The sequence below is a fragment of the Varanus komodoensis genome, unplaced genomic scaffold (assembly GCF_004798865.1).
Source record: "Varanus komodoensis strain SLA01 unplaced genomic scaffold, ASM479886v1 scaffold9, whole genome shotgun sequence".
Classification (NCBI taxonomy): Eukaryota; Metazoa; Chordata; class Lepidosauria; order Squamata; family Varanidae; genus Varanus; species Varanus komodoensis.
Window position 1 is genome coordinate 6105889 of NW_025336598.1, and position 27848 is coordinate 6133736.

The 27848-nt window shown below is 43.4% G+C and overlaps 1 protein-coding gene across 8 annotated transcripts in view; it reads left to right on the top strand.

The window, feature by feature from the left end:
- The window catches only part of HTT (huntingtin), a 454323-nt gene that overhangs the window by 332065 nt on the left and 94410 nt on the right, over positions 1 to 27848 (top strand). For all 8 annotated transcript variants that reach the window (XR_006413521.1, XM_044417924.1, XM_044417925.1 and 5 more), the window contains 3 exons: positions 2802 to 2902; positions 3788 to 3942; positions 15241 to 15380. Coding sequence is in view for 7 of the 8 variants with exons in the window: in XM_044417924.1 (XP_044273859.1) it covers positions 2802 to 2902; positions 3788 to 3942; positions 15241 to 15380 (396 nt within the window). In the remaining variant the exon portion in view is untranslated. The remainder of the gene's footprint in view (positions 1 to 2801; positions 2903 to 3787; positions 3943 to 15240; positions 15381 to 27848) is intronic.

The window sequence follows — 27848 nt, forward strand, 5'->3', positions numbered from 1 at the left end:
ATGGCAGCCATGATAGCAGTGGTCAACTTTACCACAATCCTTTTCCAACATTTGATTCATGATCTACATTGGAATGGTGCAGTCTGCATGGCGCAATACCAAGAAGAACTACACAATTTGATTCTGGATGATCTAATGTGTGTTGATCAACCACAAACCTTCCCCCACTTGATTCAACCCTACCCCCAGATTGACAGCCAATTTGAAGAATGCTGGCATAGGGTCAGCAGGACCCATTTCCTTCCTTTACCAGCCCCTATTATCCTTCCCTTGGCTTTCCCTCCCATCCCAACCCTATTCCCAGAACCTGAGGCTATGCATCTGGGGGCAACAAAACCTCCTGAGGGTAGAGTTTGACTGTAGGAGGGACAAAGGGCTTTGATACTCATGTGACCAAAAAGAATGTTTAGCAAAAATGGGTTTGTTTTTCAAGACTCCAGAAAACTGCCTCCCAAATTCATTAGGTACTGCGACTGTCACAGATATGGCAGAGGTAGCCCTGGACTTGGAATCATCTTCTAATGTGCATTTGATCTTAAAGGTTTCTTTCCAAATACCCGAGTGGCTTGAAATGTGTGCCCCTGTGTTTGTGGGGGGTGGAGCAACAGCAATTTTCAGGGTCCCAAATTTTGCCAACAGAATGCCTTACCGAGTATTCCCCTGTTCTATCATCTCAAGGTTGACTCCATCCAGTGATGTCACTTGAAAGGCAGACCACTTTCCTATAAATCTGATCCTCTTACTCTGCTCATTTGAGACTACTCACAGCAGCCTTAATTCTACCTCATTAGTAACTTATAATACCTTGTTGTTTTCGGCATGAGTTGGTTGGCTAAACAAATACCTCAGATTTCCTAGAAGAACCAAGCTATGCTTTCCCTTCTACCTTCTGTTGCCAGCATTGTATCTTTACTACCAAGCTTGTGCTGGCTTACTGCTCTGCAAGATCCTGTCTTGACCCACCACCCCTTCCCCTTCCTATCCTCTCCCTACACAGTACCAAGCTTTGTGACCTCCTGCCACTGTTCCTGTGATTGCATCATCAACTTGTTCCTGGGCCCTCCTCTCCCTGCAGAAAAGCTATATCCTATGTTGTAGACTGAATTATCAGCTGTTTACCAGTTCCTGATTTCCAACTTTATTTTATAATCCCCCATGGCCATTCCCCCTTTATTTCTTAAGAAGAAAAATAATTCTCTTCACTTTTGTGTCTTTCAAAAAATTAATTCTATTACTATTCCAAATCAACACCAGCTTCTCGTTTTGCAAATGCTAGAACATCTAAACCATGCTAACATTTTCACTAAGCTTGATCTGAGTGATTGTTACAACTTAGAAACATGGAGACATAGAAACAGAGTGAGTCAGAAAGGGTCTCCAAGACCATCTAGTCTGACCGCCTGGCTGCAGCTGACTCCACTCATGACATGCCTACCATGTGCATGCCCATTTTATCCTTAAACACCCTCACATATGAGGCTTCAACCACCTCCTATGGAAGCCTATTCTATACCCTAGGAGTCCTAACTCAGGAAGTACTGGCATCCAAATTGAACCTTGGTTCCCTGAGCTTTGCCCCATTGTAACATGACCTGCCCTCCACCGCAGACGGAAAGAAGGTCACAACCCACCTCTGTGTTATACCCCCTCACATACACATATGTCACTAACAGGTCCCCTCTGAATCTCCTCTTCTCCAGGCTGAAAAGACCCAGTTCCCTCAGTCTCTCCTCATATGACTTATCGTGCAAACCAGCCACTATCCTTCTGGCCCTTTGCTCCACCAATTCCACCTTGCTGTATCCCTCTTGTAAAGAGGGGCCCAGAATTGAACACAATACTACGAGCATACCAGAGTCGTATAGAATGGCAGTAATACCTCTCTCGATCTAGAAGCCATGCTCCTGGCTATGCATTCTAGGGTGGCATTGGCACTCTTGACCACCGCGTCAAACTGCTGCCTCATGTTTAGCCTGCAGCCAACCAGTACCCCGAGATTTTTTGAGATTTCCTGGATTAGTTCATTCTTTACTTGGATACTTTGCTGATCTAGTTGGAGGACTCTGCTTTGCATGGGCAGCACGTGAAGGTGGTGCTACACTTCCTGAGGAAAAATAGCCTGTCTAGCTAAGAACACTTTGCATAGAGCCCTCGTGACCCAGTCTTCTTCAGAGGGTGGGGACCATGGGGAGCTACGGCTATGTACTTATCACTCCGGCAAGTTAACACCTTCAGAGCAGAACTATACTATTTGGGAAAAAGAACTTTTGGCCATCATTGTAGTGGACAGTTGCCCAGGATTACCCACTCCCATGGCCAACTGGGCTGTAATCTTTGCCCAGACCCTCCCTGGTCCCAAACCTCAGACCAGACACTGGGTTCAGCACAAGATAGCCCAAGCATTGGGGGAAAGGAATTTATTAAAAGGTTAAAAAGTAGGAGTGAAAGGTACTATAGCATAAAGCACGCAATGCAAACAAAAGGGCAGGAGAGGAAAAAGGGATTTGAAGAGCAGCTGTCTGGTATGTTGGGATATTAGAGGTTGATTAGTTTGCATGCTTGAATCAAACTGTGGTTTGAAGGAAGGGAAGTTCCTGATACTAGCCAGAATATACATCTATATCTGTGGAATGCAAGACTGAAGCTATGAGAAACAACCCTTCTGTTTCTCCTGCACTGCACACAGATGCTGAAGTTGCAGAGATTTCTAAAGAGTATTCTAAAAATATAGATATAGAAACTACAGTGTGTAAGTTTTCTTTTTCCTGATTAATGTGGTAATGGTATGATTTTTCCTTTAGGGTGGATAAGTCGCATGCAGTTTGAAGAGACTTGGGCTACTCTTCTTGGTGTTCTTGTTACACAGCCTATTGTAATGGATCAAGAAGAAACTCAGAAAGAGGTAGGATTTATTTCTTTACTATTATTTATAAGCCACCTACTACTCTTATGTATCTGATATGTAGTTTCATTTGATCAATATAATGTAATCAGTAATAAAGAAATAAATATAATTGTACTGAAGGCAGAGGCTCTCCCCAAGCAAGTATCTAGGATCAGGATGAACCTTCCTGCTTCTTGCCCAAACTATTGAGAATTGGCAGTGATTGGTGCCTGCAGAAGCACATGCCTTCATGCAGTGTTAGCAACAACAGCATATAGGCGTGAGTGCTGGGCAAAGTTATTCTGGAAGTTTGGCTGAAACTTTGACAACACATGTCTCGCAACATAAAACCCATCCATATTTTGTATTTGCTTGCATCCCATATGCCAACAGATTGGATTGAGTGAGATGTCAGGGAGAGGGAGAGTTCACCAGCCCATCGATCTGAATGTTCCTTCTTCCTTCACTTCCACCACTAGCAGCAAGCTAACATGAGGGATATGACACGGAAAGCAGGGTCATTTAACCAAGTCTGCTGAAGTATTATTCCTTCCCAGTTGCCTCCCCATTTTTTTTCCTTGTGTGTCATATTTGTTTTTTGAACATGTGTAAACCTTTTTGGAAGTGCTATCCCATGAAAGTGCTTAATTTATTAAATAAATAAATAAATTTCTTCTGAAACTAATGAACCTGAATATACAGGGAAAGATTTCAAGTAAGACCAAAACTTGTATATAGGAATTGAATGATCTCAGGATTTTAAGAGCCCACTGCTCTTGGGCTTGTAAATTAGAGCCATGTAATTCTGTCTGTCCAACATATAGCTCTTGTTCTTTGCAGCTTTTGCCTCCCTTATTATAGAATGGTACTCATAACTTGGATTTTGTGGTTATTTTTTTTCAGGAAGACACAGAAAGGACTCAAATTAATGTTTTAGCTGTTCAAGCCATTACATCATTGGTATTGAGTGCGATGACAATTCCACTTGCAGGCAATCCAGCTGTTAGCTGCTTGGAGCAGCAACCTCGAAACAAAGCTTTAAAAGCACTAGATACAAGGTATTTCAAGTGTTTATGTTCCTCCCTGCTTGTTTTTGGTAATATTTGTCTGAATTTTAACCTTCTTGAATTACTTTCTGAAAACTTTTTAAATTACTATAACTATCAATCAATGAAGACTTTGATTGCCAACTGCAAAAAGAGAGATGCAACATAGAACATAAGGTTCTGCAATACATTATCATGGTTGTCATTACCACTCTTTCATGCAGGTGGTTTTAAGCAAATTCTGGACCCACCCAATGTAGCCATGATGAACAGGGATCAAAAAAGTTTGTGGTTGTCCACTTGACTACAAGAATCTTGTCCACATAATCATCCTTCATTAACTGGTATTGATCTCACAAAACATGAGTAAATAGGGCAATGAACACCTCATTTAGATCTGTTGTAACAGCATGTAAACTACTTCTGAATCAGATGACTTTATCCTCAAAGTAAGATGAAAAGCATAGCTAAAGGTCTATGAGAACTCTAGGCATCCTGAGCTTGCATTAGCAACTTCTGAACTATTCTGAAGAGTCTCTGTAGGCATCTACGCCAGTGTATCAAAGTCTGCAAAATAAGGCTTTTTTGGGGGTGGGGAGGCAGCCTGCCCTTTTACATGGTAAGCATGAGTATGGTCTCTAAGGAGCATTTGATCAACTTAGGCACAAGACTTCCACTCCCTCTACTCTATGACCTGCTTCATTGCCCATAGCTCTGCAGTCTCTTCAGGCAGAGTGGGCTATTCAGCACTAGAAAATGACTTTTGAAGCAATTACATCAATGTCCATTCCACAGAGAAACAAGAGCCTCAATAGAATTGCCAGTTCAGTTTGTTGGAAGATTTCCCAGAACGCTTAGGAGCCCATCAGGTCCTATATGTTGCTGATAGTGGAGCATCCTAATGGGTGTGCCCGCCCATCCCCCGCTTGAGGTAAACATTCATGAGCCCAATTTCACCAGGAAGTGGTCTGTCCATGACAACAAGGCCACTCTTAGCTCCACCAATTATTATCATCCAGAGGAAAGTCTAAATCAAAGGTATGACTTGCTCTGTGCACTGGACTGCAGACAACTTGAGATACCCCATGGTTATAATGGAGGCTGTGAATTTCTGAACTGAACAAAAGGCAGCCTCAGCATGAACATTTAAGCTACAGTGAACCACTGTCTTTGGTTCCTCCAACACCACTCTTCAGATCACCTTGACCAGCTAGGCCAGTGAGTAACAAGATGAGTGGCATACTAGCAACATCCCCTGCACAGTCTTTCTGACCCAACACCAGATGCAAACCCTCCTGTCCACATACAGTCCTCCCTGTTTGTATATACAAATACATAGATTGCTTAGCATACTTCAGATAAATACATAGATTCAAAAAGATATAAACATAAATTAGTACAAAAAGTATTTCAGTGTATTTCTTCACATTCCTTCTGTTACACACACATGAACATACACAAGTATTTTAAAAAACTGCCAACTTCAGTGACTTTAAAAGATGGAGGTATATCCAGTGGTAGCTTTGCACTTGGCAAAATAGTTCTGATTGCACTAGCATGAATACCTGATTTTTGCAAGCCATCCCTGTTACAGAAGTTCTTTGTGGTTTCTGTGCATCATATATAATGGGACTTCTGCACCTGCATGGGGCCTGGATCAGGGGAAAAAAAACCTTCAACAGCTTAGCGTGCTGGAGTGGGCGGAAGCCCCTCCCCTCCACCCGTTCTTAGGTATATGGGGGAGCGGTTCCTGCCCAGTCCCTCAGTGCCTTCTCAACTGTGCTCAGCATAGATTGGGAATCCTTTGCTACTCACTAGCTAAGTGCCTTATGTTTTGTACCTATTTCTTCCTACTTGCTTTCCAGACATTTTTCTTTTCTTTCTGCTTTCTTCTGCTGTCTTCCCATCTTTATCTTCTCCCTTTTCTCCTTTGAAAAAAAAAATCTAAGAAATACTTCAAAAAAAATTACTCCCCCCTTTCCTCTTTTTTCTGCTCTTCCCTCCCTCCCTCCCCTCTGCCACCCTGCCGTCCATCTGTGGCCTTCTGGAGCTGCTCCTCATGCAATGTCCTTCTCCCGCTAATGGACAAGCATTCCCAATGCCTCCTCTGCCTTGGTGAGGAGCATATGATGGAGACTTGCCCCCACTGCCAAGCTTTTAATAAGCAAACACACCAACAGTGGGCAGAGCAGCTTAAAGCTGAGCTTTGGAAGAGGGCCCTCTGCATGGTCATCTCTTCCAAGCCAGATGCAGAGGGGCTGTCTACCTGGATGGAAGCCAAGACCATGAGGCCGGGAAAGAAGGCCAAGAAAATAGCTGCCACTGCACCCAAAAGAATGGCCACCACTGCTCCAAAAGCCAGGGCCAGAGCCTGCTTCAAGAAGAAGTGCTGTGCACACCTCCTCCATCGGATTCACTGGCCAGGGCCTCCCCAGCCTGCAGCCACCCACCACCCGTGCTGCAACCTGGAGTTCTGCTGTCCAAGACCATCAGTCTTGAGGACCAGTTGCCAGTCTGCTGCAGATACCCCGAAGAGGCCTTCCCTACATGAGCAATGTACCCCAGGCCCACCACCTGCTCACCTGGACAATTGCCCTTACTACACAACCAGGACTTAAGGGGGCACCAGGAATCCTGCTCTCCCCCAGTAGATTAGGATCATGCTGCCCCATGGTCCATGTGACCCCATGGATGATGAGCTGTGAAACTGCAACCCCCAACATCATACCAATGCCAACCGATCCTACTGCTTGCAGAGCCCACAACTGCGGCAGCTGATGCCACACTGCTCACTGGCAGCCCAACACAAGTTCTTGCCAGCCAGACACATATGGTCCCTCTCAATGTCATCTGAATGGGATTGCGTGTTGGACTCTGCCTCCACTGGCTTTTTTACTCCCTCAGAGGCATCTCATGATGCCCTGGTCTATGACTAGGACTGGGCATCACTGTCAGAGGAGAGAGGGAGTATTGTGGACATAGGGCTACACATGATGGGGGACCTGGGACTCAAGGCAACCCAGCTGACCAACCCCATCTTTGGTGCCCTGGGAGCCAAGGCATCCATCCTGGTAGTCAACCCATTCCCTCTTGTGCTGCTGAGGACAGATCAACAGTCATGGAAGGCTCCTGCTGTCACACTGGCCACATCAGGAAAGATCGAGACCACCTAAGGAGTGATGGACAATGACTTACCATTCCTTCACCAGCACCCAAAACCCAACTCTGTTATATGAAATCTACCTAAGGGACCTCCCAGTGAGAGCACACCACACCAGTCAACAGGGAGGGCCAATGCCTCAACGGTTTTGCTAGGTGAGCCTATTCTGCCACCTCACTGAGCCGCATAGTCTCCAACTATGAGGTGACTGTGATCCATTACCAGTTCTTCCTCTGGGAGAAGACGGGGGCCATGGCCAAGTATCTGCCAGATGACTTCCATGAGGCTGCATGTCTAATCCACTCTGAGGCAGCGAAGCTGACTAGACGCCAGATAGAGGAAGCCAGGTACTATGTGGACTATGACAAGAGGACCCTGATGGCGGCAATAGCCATTTGCCATCATATGTGGCTGTGCTCAGCAGTCCTCCCCTAGGAGACACAGGCGCGCATAGAAGAAATGCCCTTTGGTGAGGGCCTCTTTAACACCTGCACTGACAAGAGTATGGACTCCCTGTGCAAGGCTCGAGCTACCACCAGAAGAATGGGGTTCGGCCACCAAACAAGGCAGCATAAGTGGGCTCAGACTCTGCCCTCTTTCCACCATTTCCTCTTCACAAAATGCCCCTTCTGAGGGCAGGCAGCACCCCCCTTCAAGAGGCGCAATACTCTGTCAAAAGTTTCCTCATTGCCATTACATCAGCCTGCTGAGCTAGCAAACCGTTGTTGCCCCCTACCTGGCATTCCATAGGGATGAAGCGGTGCTCTCTTCAGACCCCCAGTTTATGCCCAAGATCGCTTGCTGGTTGCATGTCAACCAGGATATAGTCCTGCTAGCCTTCTTCCCCAATCCCTCCATGCCCATACAGGCCATGCTGCACCTGCTGGATGCCCACAGGGTCCTAGCCTTCTACACGACATGGACAGAACCAATTCAATGCTCTGACTAACTCTTTGTCTGCTACAAGGGCCAGAGAAAAGGACAACTAGTCTCCTCTCAAAGGCTCTTTCAGTGGGTATCCAGCACCATCTCCCGGCAGGCCTCAACTTCCATGCGTAGCCATGAGTGCACTCCACATGAACACAGGGGCCAGAAGGGACCTCCTGGGCCATCTAGTCTGACCCCTGGCTCCAGCCAGCTCTGCTCATGACATGCCTATCATGTGCATGCCCAGCCTATTGTTGTTGTTGTTGTTGTTGTTGTTGTTGTTGTTATTATTATTATTATTATTATAACATTTCTATGCCGCCCCTTGCCGAAGCCTCAGGGCGGCTTACAACACAATAAAATACATTGAAATACAATAGAACATAATAAATTACCATTAAATACAAAAATCCACTGAGTTACGAACATAATAATATAAAATTAAAATTATCAGTATAAAATAAGTAAATAAATAATATAGGAGGAGAAAAGAGAAGGAAGAAGGAAGTTGCCCTGGCCAGATCATATATTTTAACAATTAAAATGATGTTTAAATAAAAAGGTCTTTACCTGGCGCCGAAAAACCAGTAACGATGGTGCCAGGCGGACCTCTTTGGGGAGTGAATTCCATAGGTTGGGCGCCACCGCAGAGAAAGCCCTCCTCCGAGTACTTACTCTCCTGATTTCTTTCATGGAGGGTTCCTGGAGAAGGGACTCTCCCGCAGATCTCAAAGGGCGGTCGGGCATATACGGACGTAAGCGCTCGTTCAGGTAGCCAGGACCCAAGCCGTTTAGGGCTTTATAGGTCATAATCAACACCTTGAATTGGGCCCGGGCTTCAATGGGCAGCCAGTGAGCATAACGCCCCGTCCCCGTCAGCAACCTGGCAGCTCTATTTTGCACCAATTGAAGTGTTTGGACCGTCTTCAGGGGAAGCCCCACATAAAGCACGTTACAGAAGTCTAGGCGGGAAGTCACCAGTGCGTGTGTCACCGTCGCCAGGCAGTCGTACTCCAGGTAGGGGTGCAGCTGATTAATCAGCCGAAGCTGAAGGAAGGCGCTCCTCACCACCGCTGTCACCTGAGCTTCCAAAGAAAGCTCCGGGTCGAGGAGTACTCCTAAGCTGCGGACCTTGTCCCTAAGAGGGAGTGTTGCACCATTCAGGACCAGGTCAAATCCACCCTCTCCGAAACCCGATCCGCCAACCAACAGCACCTCCGTCTTGTCTGGATTGAGTTTCAGTTTATTGGCCCTCATCCATTCCATTACCTCGGCCAAGCACCGGTTCAGCACAGCCACTGCCTCACCTGGATTAGTGGAAAACGAGAGGTAGAGCTGGGTATCATCAGCGTATTGGTGATTCCGCAGCCCACACCTCCTGATGACCTCTCCCAGCGGTTTCATATAGATGTTAAATAGCAGAGGGGATAGAATGGAGCCCTGTGGTACTCCATGGCATAGCTGCCATGGCGCAGAGACATGGCCCCCCAGCACAACCTTCTGGAATCGACCGTTGAGATAGGAGCAGAACCATGTCCTGGACTAATGTGTCCTGTCCTTGATAGTCCAGCTTAACTTTTATAAATTCAAGGCTGTGGCTTTCTTTATGGAATCAAGTCATTCCATGGTTGGTCTTCATTGTCTACCTTTGACTTTCTTTGCATTATTGTCTTCTCTAGTGAGTCTTGCCATCTCATGCCCAAAGTATGACATGTTCAGTTTTGTTACTTTTGCTTCTAGGGAAAGTTCTGGCTTGATGTGATCTAGGACTCACTTGCTCATCTTTCTCTCAGTCCAGGTTATTTGCAAAGCTCTCCTCAAACACCATGTTTTGAACACATCAGTTTTCTTCCTGTCAGCTTTCTTCATTGTCTAGTTTTTACACCCACACATAATGATCAGCAATTCAATAGTGTGAATGATCTTGGCTTTGATCTCCAGTGAAACATCCTTACAATTAAAATTTAGTTCTAGTTCCTTCATTGCTGCCCTTCCAAGTCTCAATCTTCTATTGTCTTGACTGCAAATTCTGTTTGAATTGAGCCAAGGTATGCAAAATCTTTCACAATTGCAATTTGTCCATTGTTCTCTAATTCTTCTATAGTCATGTTTTTTGTTTTCTTAATATTTAGCTTAAGTCCTTATTTTGCACTTTCTTCTTTCATTTTTTATCAGGAGTCATTCCAAGTGATTGCTGACTCTAATGCTGTCATTTGCATATCTTAAATTATTGATGGGTCTTCCACCAATTTTCCCTCTGAGATGAAATACACCTTTGTCTGATGCCTTTGCCTGTAGGAAACCATTCTGTTTCTGCATAATCTGTCCCATAGTGTCTTTTTGTCCATTATAGTCATAAGGACAATCAAGTAGTGAGCCACACCCATTTCTTCCAAAACTATCCATAGTTTCTTGTAATCCACAAAGTCAATACTTTTGCTATAGTCTATAAAGCATAGACTGATCTTATAAAATGCTGTAGTGTGCTCCATTAGCCATTGTATATTTGCAATATGATCTCAAATACATCTCCTTTTTTGGAATCTAGATTGAACATCAGGCATTTCTAGCTACATATATAGTGCTATTTTTTGTTGCAAAACCTTGAGCATCACACTGCTCACATGGAAAATTACTGTAATGGTTCTATGGTGTCTGCACTCTTTTTTTATCTCCTTTCTTGGGGACTGGTATGTATATGGAATGTTTCTAGTCTGAGGACCATTGTTTTGTTTTCCATATTTGTTGACATATTCTTATTTGGCTTTGCACCAGTTCAGTCTCTGCAGAATTGCTATCCTATCTACTCCAGGTCCTTTATTCCTTTCAAGTACTTTCAGCATATCTTTGATTCTAATTTCTACTATTGCAGCTTCTTTCTTATAGGATTTCTCTACAAAGGAGTCTGTCTTTTTTATCTCTTCAGTATAATTCTATTGTATATTGTTTATACCTTCACATTAATTTATTTTGGTCTTATTGGACTTAGTTGGTCATTCAGCATTCCTAATCTAGGTTTGAATTTTCCTTGACTTTCTTGGATCTTCCGGAAGAGGTTTCTCATTTTTCATCTTTTGTTGTTCTATTTCTTTGTACTTGACATTGTAATAGTTTGTATTGTCTCCATGTGGTAGTCATTGAAAAGTTGCATTCAGGATTATGGTTATATTTCTTTTGCTTCTTGTCTGTCCTTAACAATTGTGAGTGTTTCTTCTGCCATCCATCTAGGCCTTTGCTTTCTTTTGGCTACCTGAGTTGCATTCTTCTTTAATAATGCTTCTGGTTTTAGCCCATAATTCTTCTGTTTCATGGTCACTTCAGTTCAGTAATGCAAATTCGTTCTTTATGTGAGCTTCAAATTCCTCAGGAATGTTATTTAAAGTTTGGCACTGTGCTTCCATTAGTGATCCCTCCCTCCCCCCATTATGATTTTTGATATTAAGAGGTCGTTGCCACTATCACTATCTGTTCCTGGTCTTGTTCTGGCAGTGAACATACTGCTTCCCCATCTCCTGTATATGTATTTATTTATTTATTACATTTGTATGCCACCCCATATCCAAAGAACTCTTTGAGAGGCTCACAGCTTTCCAGTTAAGTAGCCTATCTGATTTCTATGATGTCAGTTTGTACAGTCACCAGATTGGTCACCTGCAGTATTCATTTAGAATAAACAGATGGTTGGCTTTGTAGAATTATTTGAGTTGTTCTCATGCCTTGATTCTTAACTCTAGGCCATATTCTTCCCCATCATTGGATTCCACATTTTTTCCTACTTTTGTGTTCCAGTCACCTATGATTATTAACATGTCTTGTTTTGCTATGTTATCACTTTCGTATGCTTGAGTAAATTTCTTCAACATCTGTTGGAGCATACACTTGAATCATGGTTATGTTGATAGGTTTTCTGTGAATTCAGATATGATTCAGTTGGACTTTGGATTATAGTCCCTTAATACCTGTGCTATATTATACTATAGCCTCAGTATTAGAGCCACTCTGTTTCTGAGTTTTTCATTTCTAGTGTAAAACACTTGGTGTTTGTCTGAATGAAAATGTCCCATTCCAGTACTTTCTAAGTTCCATCAAGCCAAATACAGTTATGTTTAATCTTTCCATTTCAGCTTTACTGTTTCAGTTTGCCTTGATACATACTACTTCTCCTTTCTATTCCAGTTGTATACATTGTGAATCTTTCAACTTCCCTTTTGCCTTTGAACTTACCAACCACTAGACTTATTTTTGACATTAATAACAGCACTATTTGTAGTTGTCCTTTGCATATTGCTTCGTTTTGGAATATTTAATCATAGGATGTTCATGATAAGAATATTAAGAAGTGATGTACCATTGTCATTTTCTGCACAGAACTTGTGAGTTAGCTTTAGCCATTGCCATTGTTTGCAAAGCATTACTCCACCAGTATTACCCTCAACTGCTGCTGCTATCCCCTTACCCTTAGAGATAGAATCATAGAACAGTAGAGTTGGAAGGGGCCAGAAGGTCATCAGTTCCAACCCCCTGCTTTGTGCAGGACTCCAAGTTAAACCATCACTCTCAGGTGGCTTTCTAGGTGCATCTTGAACATCTCCAGTGTGGGAGAGCCCACTACCTCCCTAGGTAATTGGTTCCGTTGTCATACTGCTCTAACAGTCAGCAAATTTTTCCTGCTCTCCAGCCAGAATCTGACTTCCTGTAACTTGAACCCATTATTCCATGCCCTGCTTGCTGGGATGATCAAGAAGAGAGCCTGTTCTTTATATTTGTGACAGTCTTTCAAGTACTTGTAGAATGTTATCATATCTCCTCTCAGTCTTCTTTTCTTGAAGCAAAACATGTCCAGCTCTTTCAATCTGTCCACATAGGGCTTTGTTTGCAGTCCCTAGATCATCCTCGTTGCTCTCCTCTGAACTCTTTCCAGCTTGTCTGCATCTTTCTTCAAGTGTGGTGCCCAGAGCAAGACACAGCACTCTAGATGAGGCTTAACCAGTGCTGAGTATAATGGGCCTAATACTTCATGGAATTTGAAAATGACACTTCTATTAATTCAGCCTAAAATAGCATTTGCCCTTTTTGACTCATTTTCAGCTTGTGAACTACAGCAATCCCAAATTGCTTCTCGCTTGTAATATGGTTGAGCCAATTATCCCTCATCTTGTCGTGGTGCATTTGAAACCCCCTCCCTCCTCCAAGTGCAGAACTTGGAGTTTGTCCTTATTGAATTTTATTCTGTTGTTTTTGGCCTAGTGTTCAAACCTATCAAGGTCACCTTTAATCGTCTTTCTGTCTTCCAGAGTACTACTGTGTTTCCCCAAAAATAAGCCTGGGTCTTATATTAATTTTTGCTCCAAAAGATGCATTAGGGCTTACTTTCAGGTGATGTCTTATTTTTTCTTAGGAAAGACGTAAGATTCTTGCCCCAAGAATCCTCCACAATTCATTTCTTGTACTCGACAGAATAGCTATTTCTTTTTGCATTCATCTCGTCTGGGGGGTCAAAATATTATTCCCTTTAAATCTACCATTAAATCAAGTGTTAATTGATGACTTACAAGACAGGAGTGGCAACACACGAGTGTATTAAGTACGTCTGTTACAACACAAGACGTATTGAATTATGAAACACATCCGTTCATTATCAAGTGTGCACATTATTTGTGTGTTGTATCCATACTCCAATTGGTCATTTGGCAATAAGTCTCAAGTTCATCTGTTTACATATGCATTTACCTCTCATCCAAAGGCGCAGCCGCTTGGGTATTTACAAATACTTAATTATAGTTTATATTATAATTTATTTTAAGTATTACTGTCAATAATTTTTATTTATGTTTAATTATAAATATTATTTTATAATTTAATACATCCATCGTGTGTTGCAACAGATGTACTAAATGTGTCAGTCTGGCTGACAATCTTAACTGGAGCTTATTTTGCTGGCAGAGCTTATATTACAAGCATCCTGAAAATTCATGCTAGGGCTTATTTTCCAGTTACGTCTTAATTTTGGGGAAATATGGTAGATATCGCACCCATATCTGGTTCCCTCACTTCTTCCTTCAAATCATTATTAAATATGTGAAAGAGCACTGGGCCCGGGACTGAACTCTGCAAAAAACACTTGTTACCTCTCCCCAGTTTGAGAAGGGGCCATTTATAAGCACTCTTTGAATCCGATTCTGTAGCCAGCTGTGAATCCACCTTATCATTGTTCCATCTAGCCTTCTTTTAGCAAGTTTGCTGATCAGGATATCATTGGGCATTTCAATCTCTTCTGCTGATGTGATCGTTACTCCTGAAGAGGGTGGGTGCATTTTAGCCTTGTACTTTGACCATTCTATTTTGGGTGGCCCTTCTAGGAGACCAGAGTAGTGAGAAAATCTGGCTTTCTGACAGCACTGCTTTTGGCTTCTCTGGCACTTTGAGACCCCTCATCACATTAAGGTATGCATCCAAGGGGGGGTCAAAGCTCATATAGCTCTTGATAATCAGCTATAGGTACTGTAGGCAAAGCTAATAACTATAACCATGCCAAAGTTCAGGACAATTTGTCTTCCCCTTTTCCATCTGTAGGACTCAGAATACACTGCCAAGGGACTCAGGTCAAAAGATTATTGGAGTAATCTATCTCAGGCAATCAATGACAAGTGTTTCTAGATAAAGGGCAGTAAAGATGAAAATGTTACCAGCAAAAGCTCCCAGTGTGCCTGTGATAGAGTTCCTCTGCACAGCTAACTAAGAAGGAATTTTGCACATCATTAAGGGTCCTGTCCAAGGAAAGGATCTCCATTCTGCCCTCCAGAGCTGACACTTCCACGCAGGTGACATCTAAGAAAAAATATGGTTAAGTTCTGAGAGTGAAGCTGCCAATTTTCCTTTCTATCAAAGTATACACTATCAGCTTGATGAGACTAAGTTAATTTTTTCCTCCTCCTCCTGGAAATGCCAACAGAGATAAACTCATACTGATTCTAACATAGGTTAAATAAGGTCAACCCCTTACACACCTTCCTCACCCTTCTGACCAGATTTTAGCGGTAAATTACTGAGTTTGAGCCACAACAGGTAACTTTATTCACATTTTAAATGAGTATTTCATGTGTTTTCAGAAGAAACAAACTTAAATCTTAAATCTGTAAGTGATTCAGTAAAGTATTGGCAAGATTTACCTAACTAAAAAATGCATGTTTCCCTTTTTTCTGTCTCTCTCTTTTAAACTCCAGGTTTGGGAGGAAATTAAATGCCATTAGAGGAATTGTAGAAAAAGAAATCCAAGAAATGGCTTCCAAGAGAGATAATGTTGCCACCCACCACTTATACCAAGCTTGGGATCCTGTTCCATCTCTGTCCCCTTCTGCTACAGGTATGTGTCCAATAGCAGAAAACTCTTAGCCCAGGAATTCCTGAAATGACTTGTCATAGACTGTCTCCATTATCCAAGCACTTTTGTACTTTGCTTCTGTGTTTTGTTGTTTAACTCAAAATGGGCCTTACTTTTGTATGACCAAAGTAAATGCTACTTCTTGAATTATGGTTACATAGAGTAGGGGTGCCTAAATCTCAGGCCTCCATACCACAGTCAGGTTTTTTAAATGCTGAGGAGTGGCAAGATATGCACAAACCTTCCTTCTTTTTCTAGGTAAAAGTTGCAGGCCTTTATGTGATGATAAAGGCCATAGAAAGATACAGTTTGAGTTCCTTTCCTGATATAGTGCCTTATAAGAAGGGAAGGGTATTGGTGAGCACAGAATAATTCCCTCATCCTTAATTATCCCTGCAGAAGGGAAGATTAAGAGGCTTAACTCCTTGTAAAGTGGTAATGATTTTCCAAAAAGGGGCAATTCAGACAGCCCTTCTCCAGGCCTTAATAGCCTGTTCACTTTGGCCCAGATTAATATATGTTTATTGTGGTGGAAGGGGTGTTAGCTGTTCATCACACTGTCCATTAATTCTAGCAGTCTTTTGTAGCCAGCAGTTCCTCCTTTCCCTGCTGTCCATACAGCTGCTCTTGTCTCCTCCACATCCTTCCTCCTTCAGCATCTCCCCCCTCTTTTCTCTCCTGCATGTCTCTGCACGTTCATGTCTCTCAGTTGCTACTCCTCTCTCCTGCATATCAAACATTTCCTCTTTGCCCTTGGCCCAAGATTCCTTCAGCCCAAGGAGGCTGCAGAGTGCAAGTATTGCCTGGTATATTTGCATTTCAAGAGCTGCAAAATTCATGAAACAACTGTTGGCTCAAACTCTTGTGGTTGAACTGTCAAAGAATTGTAGGTCGCTCCAAAGGCATTCTCTGGCCATTCGTTATATAAGACGATAATTTATCCACTTAGTCAAGGCTGATTTCAGTGTATGGTAGGGAGAAGGGAGAGTCACATGCCAAACATTGATGTGACCTTCGTCATGACAAGCTTCTTGGCTCTTTCCTCCTATGCCATAGCTCCTAAACATGTTCCTCTTTTCTTTTTCCTGTTTACAGTAAATGTCTTTTAAGTGTGATAAATCAAGGGATACTAACCTGTTTCACTTCTGTACTCCTCTGCTAGCTCAGAGTCAGTAACCCGACAATGACCAGGACCCTGAGTATACCTGCTAATTCCCTGTTGACCCCACTCACTCCCATCACTTCTGCCACCATATCAGCCACCTGCCATGATTAGGAACTAGGGTGCAGAGTGAAGCACACTTATCTCCTGATCTGGTAACCTTATGCTTCTTCACTGCTCAGAGAAGATTTGTCAAAAGGACAGGAACAGTAGTTCAAATAAGTGTGATTGAATAATAGGATTGCGAACGGGGATAGTAAGGCATAAGAAAAGAGGAGATGGAAGGAAGTTCTGAGTGGGAAGAAAGGGTGAGCAGAAGTAAGATGAAGAAAGGAGGCGAGAGAAGTGGGAATTGTGGAAAGTGGAGAGTAAAAGTGGGAATCTTGGAAGAAGGGCAAGAACATGTGCTTGTGGCTATGAAAATAATGTAAAATACGCCCACTACCTTAGACAGAATTGTCATATGTCTCAATGGACCCAAAACATTTCATGCCTCTAGAGTAGCACATTTTAATACAGCTCAAAATCATGTCCACACATGTAAAAAGAACACATTGTTTCTACATTCCTGTTATCTGAGGGGGATGGTTTAACTTGGTGTCCTGCACCGAGCAGAGGGTTGGATCCAATTGCCTTCTGACCCCTTCCAACTCTACTATTCAATGGTTATATTTCAGTCCAACAGGATGATCAATGTTATCTTTTTTCATTTTTTGATTGGATAACCTTCCTGGTAGATGGTGGGAATGCTGTGGACATAAGCTATCTTGACTTCAGCAAAGTTTTTGACAGAGTACCCCATGATATCCTGATCAGCAAACTTGCTAAAAAGGGGCTAGATCAATCAACTGTCAGGCGGATCTACAGTTGGCTACAGAATTGGACTCAAATAGTTCTCATTCATGACAACTTCTCAAACTGGGGAGAAGTAACTAGTGAGATAACACAGGGTTCAATCCTGGGCCCAATACTCCTTCCACATTTTTATTAATGATTTGGATGAGGAAGTGCAGGGGAATGCTTATCAGATTTGCAGATGACACCAAATTGCATGGGATAGCTAATACCCTGGACAATAGAAACAAAATTCAAGGTGATGGTGATAGGTTGGATTGCTGGGCTGAGAGCAACAGAATGAAGTTCAATAGTGACAAATTCCAAGTTCTGCACCTAGGGAAAACAAACCAAATGAACCATTACAAATGGGGGATACTTGGCTTAACAATACTGCAAGTAAGAAGGATCTTGGAATTCTTCGTGATCTCTCTGCATCACACATATGGGCTCCGAGCCTTTCTGAGCCTCAGAAGGATTCTGTAGCTGAGATGTTTTCTATGGCAGCCCATACCCTGACCCCACCCTTACATGTAGGAGTGTTATTCTTCATGGTCTCTGTGTATCACACATATGGGCTCTTCGTGCATGGAGTGGTTTTTCGGGAAGATTCTAAAACTGACTAATTAGTATTTAGTGGGAGCCCAGCCCCCTACACAGCTAGTGTGAGGGCTGGGCTTTCACTGAGACCTCAGTTCTTCTTTGACCGTCATCATGAGCTCATCAGGAAGTTCTTTTCCAACTTACTTTGTGAGCTATACATAAAAGCTCCCACTGGTCAGGTTTCCTTTTCTCTATATCTTTTCCCTATTGCTTGAAGCACAAAAGAAGAAAAAGGAGGAGGAGGAGGTTGTTCATAGTCCTTGGCATTTGCCACTGGGGGCTTCCGTTGCATCTCCCCAGCAGGCAATGACACTTAAAGCTGCTTTCCGCAACTGTACCTCATGCGGCAGTAAGCTCCCACCGACAGCCCCTCCCTTTGTTTGTTTTGCCTGGGAGAGTCTCACATCTTCAAGTCTTCTTATCACTGCCAAGCTTTTACAAAGCAGGCAAAGAAGCACTGGGTGGACCGTTTAAAAGCAGAACTTTGGAGCCACACTTTACACGCTGAAGACCCTCACCCGTCTACTTCTGCGGCTTCAGCTCAAAACCCAGACGACTCATCGCCTCCCCCACCAGCGAAAATGCCCAAAGTGGCAAAACAAAAGAAGATGGAAAAGAAAGCAAAACTCCAAAGTTGCTTACCCTTATTAAAGAGAAGGGAAGCGCAAAAAGCACCTATTTGCGCTCTGAGTTGTCAGTACCTAAGGGCCTCCCATGTGCTGGAGACATGGTGCCGCCCCAAAGCCAGGGGGACCTGGGACAATCCCTACAACCCTTTCAACCTCCAAGGAGCATTTCAGTGTCTGAAGGAGTGATTCGGGAGTTGCTGGCTCAGCTTCCTCAGTCAGCCCAGCCTCCGGTAAAGAGCCGTGCTGAGACTTCACCCTCGGTACCGAGTGTGTTTCTCCAGCCCAAGAGACAAAAAGCCAAACAACGCTCTCAATCTCCTCTGGCTCAGACTTAACATAAAAGACACTGATCTCCCCCAAGGTGCCAAGGGGATTTTGATTCCGAGTTCTATCTACCTTCTCTGATTGGCATCTCTTTTCTCCTTTGCAGCCTATTCTGCTCCGTTTCTCCACTTCCCTCCTTACAATGATGCTCCAGGCTCTGTTTAGGAAATGCATTCTTTGTGACAGCAAATTACCCCCAATGAACAGCCATTCCCTATATCTCTTGTGCCTTGGAAAGAGCCACATGGTGGACTCCTGCCAGCACTGCCAGACCTTCACCAAGCACTTACAAAGCATAAAGCTGACCACCTCAGAGTTGAACAATGGACCAGGATCCTCTGCAGAATCTAACCCTCCCACCCTCTGAGTTCTTTACCTTGGAAGCCCCAACATTTCCACTGGCTCTACTTGTTTGGCTGCAGCCACAACTTCCATGGACACCCCATCAATATTGGGCCGATCTATCTAGCTTCCCAAGTCCAAGAACTTCACCAAAATGATGGAACCAGCCAAGAGGAAGGGCCGCAAGAAGCACTTCAAGTCCAGACACTCAGACTCTGGCCACCAGTCCCCATCAGTATCAAGAACCTTTAACTCAACTCTTTGGTACCAATGCATGAAACCACTTTTATTACCTCCATCTCCAAGGGCGAGATTAATGACCCATTGCCTCTGCCACCTGAGGACACACCTTTTGTAGGCTCTTAGCCAAGGCACATGGCCCTACCATTGCTGATCCCACAGGGCCCTCCATGCACTGAATTTGAAAGCTGGGAGATACTGTGCACTGGTGAATTCACTACATGTGAATTGCCTGCTTGGTGCAAAGATTATGGCTATCACATGCCATCTAGATAACCTTGCAGATAGCGTAGGGGTGGGGTTAGTGGACATTGTTCATGTTGGTACCAATTACGTAGGGCAATCTAGTTGTGAGAGCCTGGAAACCAAATTTAGGCTGCTACACAGAAAACTGGAATCCAGGACCACCAAGGTAGCTTTCTCCATAATGCTACTGGTTACATGCAGAGAGACAGGCACAACTGAATAATCTCAATGCGTGGATGAGACAGTGGTGTAGAGAGGAGAGTTTCAGATTTGTTAGGCACTGAGGAACATTTTAGGACAAGCTGGTCTTTACAAGAGGGATGGGCTAAACTTGAACCAGATAGTAGTGACAAAATATACTCAGCCTAATTGACAAACTGAAGTCAGCAAAGTTAGCAAACATGACATTGCTAACTTTCATACTAAAATATTTAATATGTCCCTAAAAATACTAGAGGATTGTGTTGATGTGGTGCTGTTCATGGCTAGTGACCTGGCACAGCAACCAAAGCAAGAGGCAGACTCAGTCTTTGACACCCTGGGCTCAGACATGTTGACGCCACTCGTGATCCCCTTCTTCCTACCTCTGCTCAGGACAGTCCAGAAGTCTTGGAGGTCCCAAGCCATCATCCTCACCATGTCCCAGAGGATTGAATCCACCTATGGGTGTGGGAAAAAGATGTGCTCTTCCTCCTCCAGCGCCCCAGACCAAATTCCATGATTGTGGAGTCTGCACAGAGGATCTCCCAGTGGGAGCACACCATCTCTGCCAACCAGGAATGATGGCATCTCAATGGCCTCACCATGTACATGCATGCAGCATCCTCAGTAGGAATTGGAGTGTCCCAATTACAAGGCAACCATGGCCCACTACCAATTCTTCCTTCAGGAGAAAATGGAGGCCATGACTAAGTATCTCACTGAAGAACCCTGGGAGGCCTCACACCTTGTCTACTTGGAAGGAGCCAAGCTGGCCAAACACCAAACCAGACACCACACAGACTATGATGCAAAGGCCATAATGGGGGTAGTGGCCATCTATCACCATGCCTGGTTGCATTCAGCAGGCCTCCAAGAGGAGGTGTGTGCTTGCATTGAGGACTTCTCCTTTGATAGAGAAGGATTCTTCAATGTGGGGACCAACAAGCACATGGACTCACTCCATAAGGCACACTCCACCTTCCCACTGCTCAGACAGTGTAAGTGGCTGAGGGCTGCACCCACATGTGGCCTTACTCTGACCCTCCCATCAGGGTGCAGCCTGCCCCCACCTACAGGAAGCATGACTACAGGATCTTGGGTGATACCTTCACGCTCCTTGGATTGGTCAAGATGACCCTCCCTTCCCAACACTGCTGCTGGAGGTGGAGGCCCTACTCTTGACCATGACAGGGTTTTACTCCCATTAACGTCCCCAAACAGCACAGAGACTCAGACTGATCCTCGACCTCAGAGCCATCAACAAGTTCATCACAGTCCACCAGGGAGACTTGTTTGCCTCCATTGACCTCAAAGATTCCTAATTCCACGTCATCACCAATCAAACCTATAGACATTTTCTTCACTTCCAGACCGGGAAGGAAACCTAGTTCTCTGTTCTCTCATTTGGCCTCTCCACTGCCCCCAGGTCTTCACCAAGAGCATGGTGGTAGTCTGCACCCATCTGTAGCAGCAAGGAGTCCAAGTCTTACTGTATATTGATGACTGGCTTCTGAACACCCCTTCTAAAGCAGCACTGCTATCAACTTCTCATTTCTGCAAGATCTGAAACTACTTATCAATCATGACAAATCTGTTCTCTCCTTCTCCCAGTTCATCCAGTTCACAGGGGCCCACCTGGACTCAACGATTGCCAAAGCCCTCCTGCTGGGACCAAGAACAACAGTGCTGTGCACCCTAGCAGCAGACAACAGGACACGGGAATGCACCATGGCTCACTCCTTCCCAAAAGCTCCTGGGCCTCATGGCCACCACTGTGGCAGTGGTCCAGTTCTCCCAACTCCTCATGAAACTACTACAACTGTGGTTCACATGCACCTTCAATGTAAGGGAAAATTCCCACACTGTTGCCTTGAACCTGCCATCCTCTGTTCAAGACAGCCTGCTTTGAAGATCTATTAAAGGGGGTGACTTCTTTTCAACAGAGCCTTGTCAGCGTCCCCACAGATGCCTCCAATATGAGCTGGGGAACACACTTCAAGCTCCTGTGCGTACATGGATTCTGGAACCATCATGAGGCAAGGCTCCACATTAATGTCCTCAAGATGCTAACTGTCCACAAGGGATTGATCTCCTTCAAGAGCTGGCATGTGCAAATCGTGATGGACAGTGCAACAGTTATGCACTACCTCAACAAACAGTGCAGTACATGGTCCATGCCACTTTCCACCCTGACCATTGCCTTCTGGTTCCAGTGCATTGCCAGGGACATCACCATCACAGCAATCCATGCTGCAGGCCAGATCAACACAATGGCCAACACCCTAAGCTGCACCACCCTAGACACACTGAGTGGCAGCTCAACAGCTGAGCTTTCCTTGATCTTGATCTGAGCCCTCCATGGTGTTTGCCAAGAAACAGAGGGATGGGATGGGATGAGATGGGATGGCCTAGATTCTAATTACTCTTTGGTGACCAAGACAGCCATGGCTGCCCCAGCTCTTCCAGGAGAACCTCATCCATCTCCTGCAATACCACAGTCTCATCTTGCAGGACCAAGGCTGCATTCTCCACCTGGATATAAAGACGCTGAACCTGACAGCTTAGAGAATCACCCTGTTCTTAGGGCCTTGACTCTTAACACCTCCATCGAGCAGATCCTCACATTCCTGCAAAACTGCTTCCACAACAGCTTCTGCCCATCACCAATACATGTCTATATGGCAGCCATCTTGTTCTCCCAGAGCGAGCCTGTCTTCATGCACTCCCTAGCATGCAGGTTTTTAAGAGGGCTCCACAGCATCACCCCCACCCCCCACATCCCAGCATGGAGCATGTCATCCTGCAGGCCTTCAACAAGAGGCCCTTTAAGCCATTCAACACAATGGACCTACATCTCTTTTCCTGGAAAATGTCCTTCCTCATAGCCATCACATCATCTTGCCACACCAGTGAGCTCTTCATGCTCTGAGTGAACACCCCTTACCTGACCTTCCACAAGGATAAGACAATCTTCCATCCTGACCTGGCCTTCAGGCCCCTTTTGCATCAAACCGGACATCTTCTTCACCATCCTGCCTATTCCTATAGAAACTACCCTTCACCTACTTGACATCAGGATAACCTTCACCTTTTACAAATCCAGAAGAAATTTCCCCCAACTGTTCATGTGTTATGATGACCAGAGGAAGGGAGACCCCATCTCATTACAGAGAGTATCCAAGTGGGTCTCCGGTCAGCTTTGGTTACGCAATGGCAGTCCTCCACCTTGCTACACACCCATGGGCCCACTCCATACATGCCTAGGCCACATCCACAGCCCTCCTGGCTGGAGTATCCCCTACACAATGACTGCAGAGCAGCCATATGGTCTACACCCTCAAACATTTGTGAGATATTACCAGTTAGATGTCCATGCAAAGGAAGACTGCACCTTTGGCAGAGTAGTGTTCTCCTGTGTTCTCCAGTGACTACAGCCTCCCTCTGTCCTACTCAGAATAAGTTATGCAGGCCACTCATTTGTGTGATGTACAGAGACCATGAAGAAGAAAGGCAGGTTGCTTATGTGTAACTGTCATCTTTGGAATGGTCATCTGTGCATCCACGCAACCCACCCTCTAGTCCCACTGGCTGTTGCCCACCTACACCGTCCTCCCTATCCTCAGACACTGGGACCAGACTGGATCAACACCTCTCTCTCTCTTTCAACTATCCCTCGGCCCAGGGACATATGGTGGTCTCCATGGGAACTGATAGGCTCTCGCCCAATCTGGCATGCTCAGCTATTGTAGTTTTTCTTGCTCTAGGCCTTGCACAGGAGCCCATCTGTGTGATTGCACAGATGACTACTCAAAGAACAACAGTTACAGGTAAGCAACCTACCTTTCCAGACCACTGGCCATGATAGCTGAGGGTGATGGGAGTCAAAATTCAAAACATGTGGAGTGTATCAAATTGGGGAGGGCTGAAATGATGTGATGGTAGAGTCTCTTAGCTGGAACAGAGCCTTACTTAACTCAAAAAAGACTGTGGCAAAGGACGGCATATAAATGTTTTAAATACATACATACTTTCTTCTCTAAATAGACATATACAAACTGAGCTCCTTTACTGCCTATTTCTTCCTACTCAGCTTAGCAGCTATACCTTAAGTCATATGCACTGAGAGTATTTTCTAATACATTGTAGGCAAGTCATAAATGACTAGAAATAATTGTTGTTTCCCACTAATTGATGCACTGTAAAAAATTGCTTATGCATCCAGGTCTGCCATACGAATGTTTTCTTACCTATTGTTATACAGTGATACCTCGGCTCACGAACATCTCAGTTCATGACCAAATCAGGTTGCAAACAGAAATTTCTGAAAAATTTTGCCGCAGATCGCAAACTCTGCATCAGGTGACAATCGCAATCACGCCCATCTCCCCCCGAGCGTGCCTGCAATCACGCCTGTCTATTGCCGTGATCACAATCTCACTCGTGCAGGGAAGACATGCACGATCACGATCGTACTGGGGAGGGGGAGATGGCCCCTATCTTTGTTGTTCTTTGTCACTTTGCTTCAAATGTTTGTGATTAAAAAAATAATTAAAGAACAGATTAATCTTATTTACATTGAACCTTACAGGGAAATTTGACTTGGCTTATGATCAGTTTGGGTCACGACCAAAGTCCTGGAACGGATTAAGTTTGTGAGCCAAGGTATCACTCTATCTGGGTTTCCCAATAAGATTAATTTAGCATGGGGAAATGGATTAAAGGAGATAGTCCTATTTTAAAAGCATACATAAAAAGAGCCCTGGGACTGAAAGTGCAAAGCCCACAGATACAGTGATGATAATTACAGACCCCAGAAAGTCCACTAGATGACGAAACACTCTTATCTAGAAAACTTGGAAATGACCCAAGTGTCTGATGAATTAGGCTACATCAGGACATTTCAATAAAGCAGTTACAATGGGCAGTTGCTAAATTGTAAGGTGCTAGGCTCTGATGGGCTTACTGTGGAGTTCTACAAGAAGCATAAGCAACAATTAATACCACTTCTGCTTCATTAACGGCTTTCATTGGTTCTCTGGAAATGGGTTTATTCTATGGCCTATTCTAATTTCTCCTTAATGTTATCTGAGATCTCTTGCTTTATCCATATAAGAGGATTAAATCACCATACAGAGTTGGTAGGTTGTTGACCATAAATGTTCAGTGTTGTGATTACCAACCCATGATCAGTGACACCCATTCTGTTCATTTCAGAATTATATTGTAGCTGGAGAAAAAAATCCCAAATACATGGAGGGAATCTAGAATTACTAGTTTTGAAATCAGGGAAAGATCCAAAGTTAATGTAACATTAAAGCTGTCTACAGCATCCCCCTGTTAATTCATTATTCTTTACTGCTATTCTTGAAGCACAACTTAATGAGTTTACAGCATCATATATAAGTCTGATTCAGTCAGATATACAGAGCAGGCTGATCCAGTAAGGAGAGTGCTGAATATGGTCCACTGGAGTAAATGCATGAAATGCAGATTAGGGATCCTTACACTTCATGCCTGCACGGCCTTTGAAAATCTAAAATGTCCTTTCTTACTCAAATTGAGAAATGTAACAGAATGAAGAGAACAATGTGAAAGGGTCATTATACCGAGCATATAGAACAATAATTAGAGTTAATGGTTCTGAAGACACTATTTAACCTTGACAGAGGAACCCAACAAGGATGTCCCATTGCCTCATTCCTTTGTTATTTGCCTTGCTTGTGGAGCATTTGGCAAAAGCCTTGAGAATCAATCCTAATATTAAGGAAATTGCAGCCAGAGATTGCAATATACTCATATAATTAGTGCATTTGCAGAAGTCTTTGTCTCAGTTATACCTGCCTTTTGCTGCTGGATCACTGAATGTACATGGGGCTGCCTTTGAAGACATTCAAAGAAATTTTAGCAGGTGTGGAATGTGGCTGCACCAATGTTGCTCACACCAATCATATGATGCCTATGCTGTGCACTTGCACTGGTTTGTAGTGTGTTTCCAAGCCCAAATTCAAGTATGGTTTTGACCTTTAAAGCTTTAATGGCTCAGGACCAAATACTTGAGGGGTTTTCTTCATCCATGCAAGATTCCTTTAAGATCAGCAAAAGATGCATTTATTACTTTGGCACCTGTGAGTGCAGTTATGAGCTCTGCAAGTAAATGAGAGAAGGTCTTTTATGGAACAGCCTCACATCTCTGGAACATATTGCCATCTTCTAGGCCCCATCAATGTAGATTTTTTAAGAAGGCTCTGTAAGCTTATTATTTACTCTGGACTATATTTGATTATGTTTTATTAGACTGGGTTTTAACTGTAACAGTATGTGGTAGGTTTTGTTTTTCTGTTGGTATTGGTTGTTTTCAGGATATTTGCTGCTGCTACTGCTGCTTTTCATGTTTTGTATTGTCATATCAGTTTTTATTACATGGGTATTATATATTATTGTACCTTAGGAAGGCTCCTGCCCTGAAAGGTAGCCAAGAAACATGAATAAATAAATTCCTTATAGATGTATTTCTACTGGTCCCAGTGTTCCAAAAAGAAGTTGCTAACTAGAGAAATATATATCATAAATACTGAAAAACATCACCCTTATCCCAGAATGCAAGAGTGGGTTGAAACTGACCAGCTTTCACCTCGTATAAAACAATAAAATATCTTGGATTAAGGATATACAAGAACTTGCATAAATTGCAATTAACTTCTTTATGAAACATTTTAAAAATTCTATTTAAAGGTGGGATAGACTCCGTTATGGTAGTGATGAACTGAAGTAGTTAGAGTGACAGCTAAAATTATCCTTCTGATTTAGCTACTAGTGGTCCCAGGCAAGACTTGTCCAGAGCAGCAAATATTTCTAGAGACAATTATACATGAAAGAATGAAAAAGTGTTTTGTTTAAAGGAAAAAAGTGGCAGAGTTCAGTAATCCTCACATCCTAGATGATGATTATGATGATAATGATTTATTTTGTTTTTATACTACCCATAGCCAAAGCTCTTTGGACAGTTTATAAAAATGATTACAAGGCATTTCAACTTTGCCAAATCATGTATCTTATTCAAAGAAGTGAGGATAAGCTGTGAGCTCAAATGGAACCCTCAGCATTCTCCTGGCAGAGAATTCTGTTCCTCTCATACATCATACAGAAATTGTTGAAAGATGTGCCCAGGAATAGTTTAACAATCTGAAAGAAATAGCAAAACTGTTAGTTCCATATATGTCCCCATTATCACCCTGAGACAATGGCCCCTCCCCTGGCCCCTCCTCATTTTATACAGAGAATAAAAAGTTTCATGTTAAAGAATGGGAGGATTTTAATTTATATAAAAATACCTCTTTTCTGTATAAATAAAAGACCTGTTTTATTTCTTTAGCTAAAGGAGAAATTCCATCCTAGAGGATTTGATTGGTTACAGTTATGTCAAGTGATCTAATTAATTTCAAATATGACAATCAGGAAACAAACTAAAGAGAAATTTACTACTTTTGAAGACCTTATTGCCAAATCATCTCCTCTATCTAAAAAGATTGTCTCTAATATGCATACATCTAGGTTACCTAACTACTTCATCAGGCAGCATTAGAGTGGCTTAGAAAAAGTATTTAGAAATACTGAAGAAATAAAATGGGAAGTTATCTGGAAAAACAAATCATTACAATTATTATACAAGCATCTTCCACCAAAATTGTGCAAGATGCTACATCTTTACCCTACAATTGTCTTAATATAAAAAGCATACGCATGTGCTGGAGAAGCTGCAGTGAAAGAAATGCATCCTCTCACATGACTAAGGAGGTATCAGTGATCACACACATTAATTGGTAGATCTTGATTCTAAGAGCACTCCTGGATGTTTTTCTGCCTTTCTTT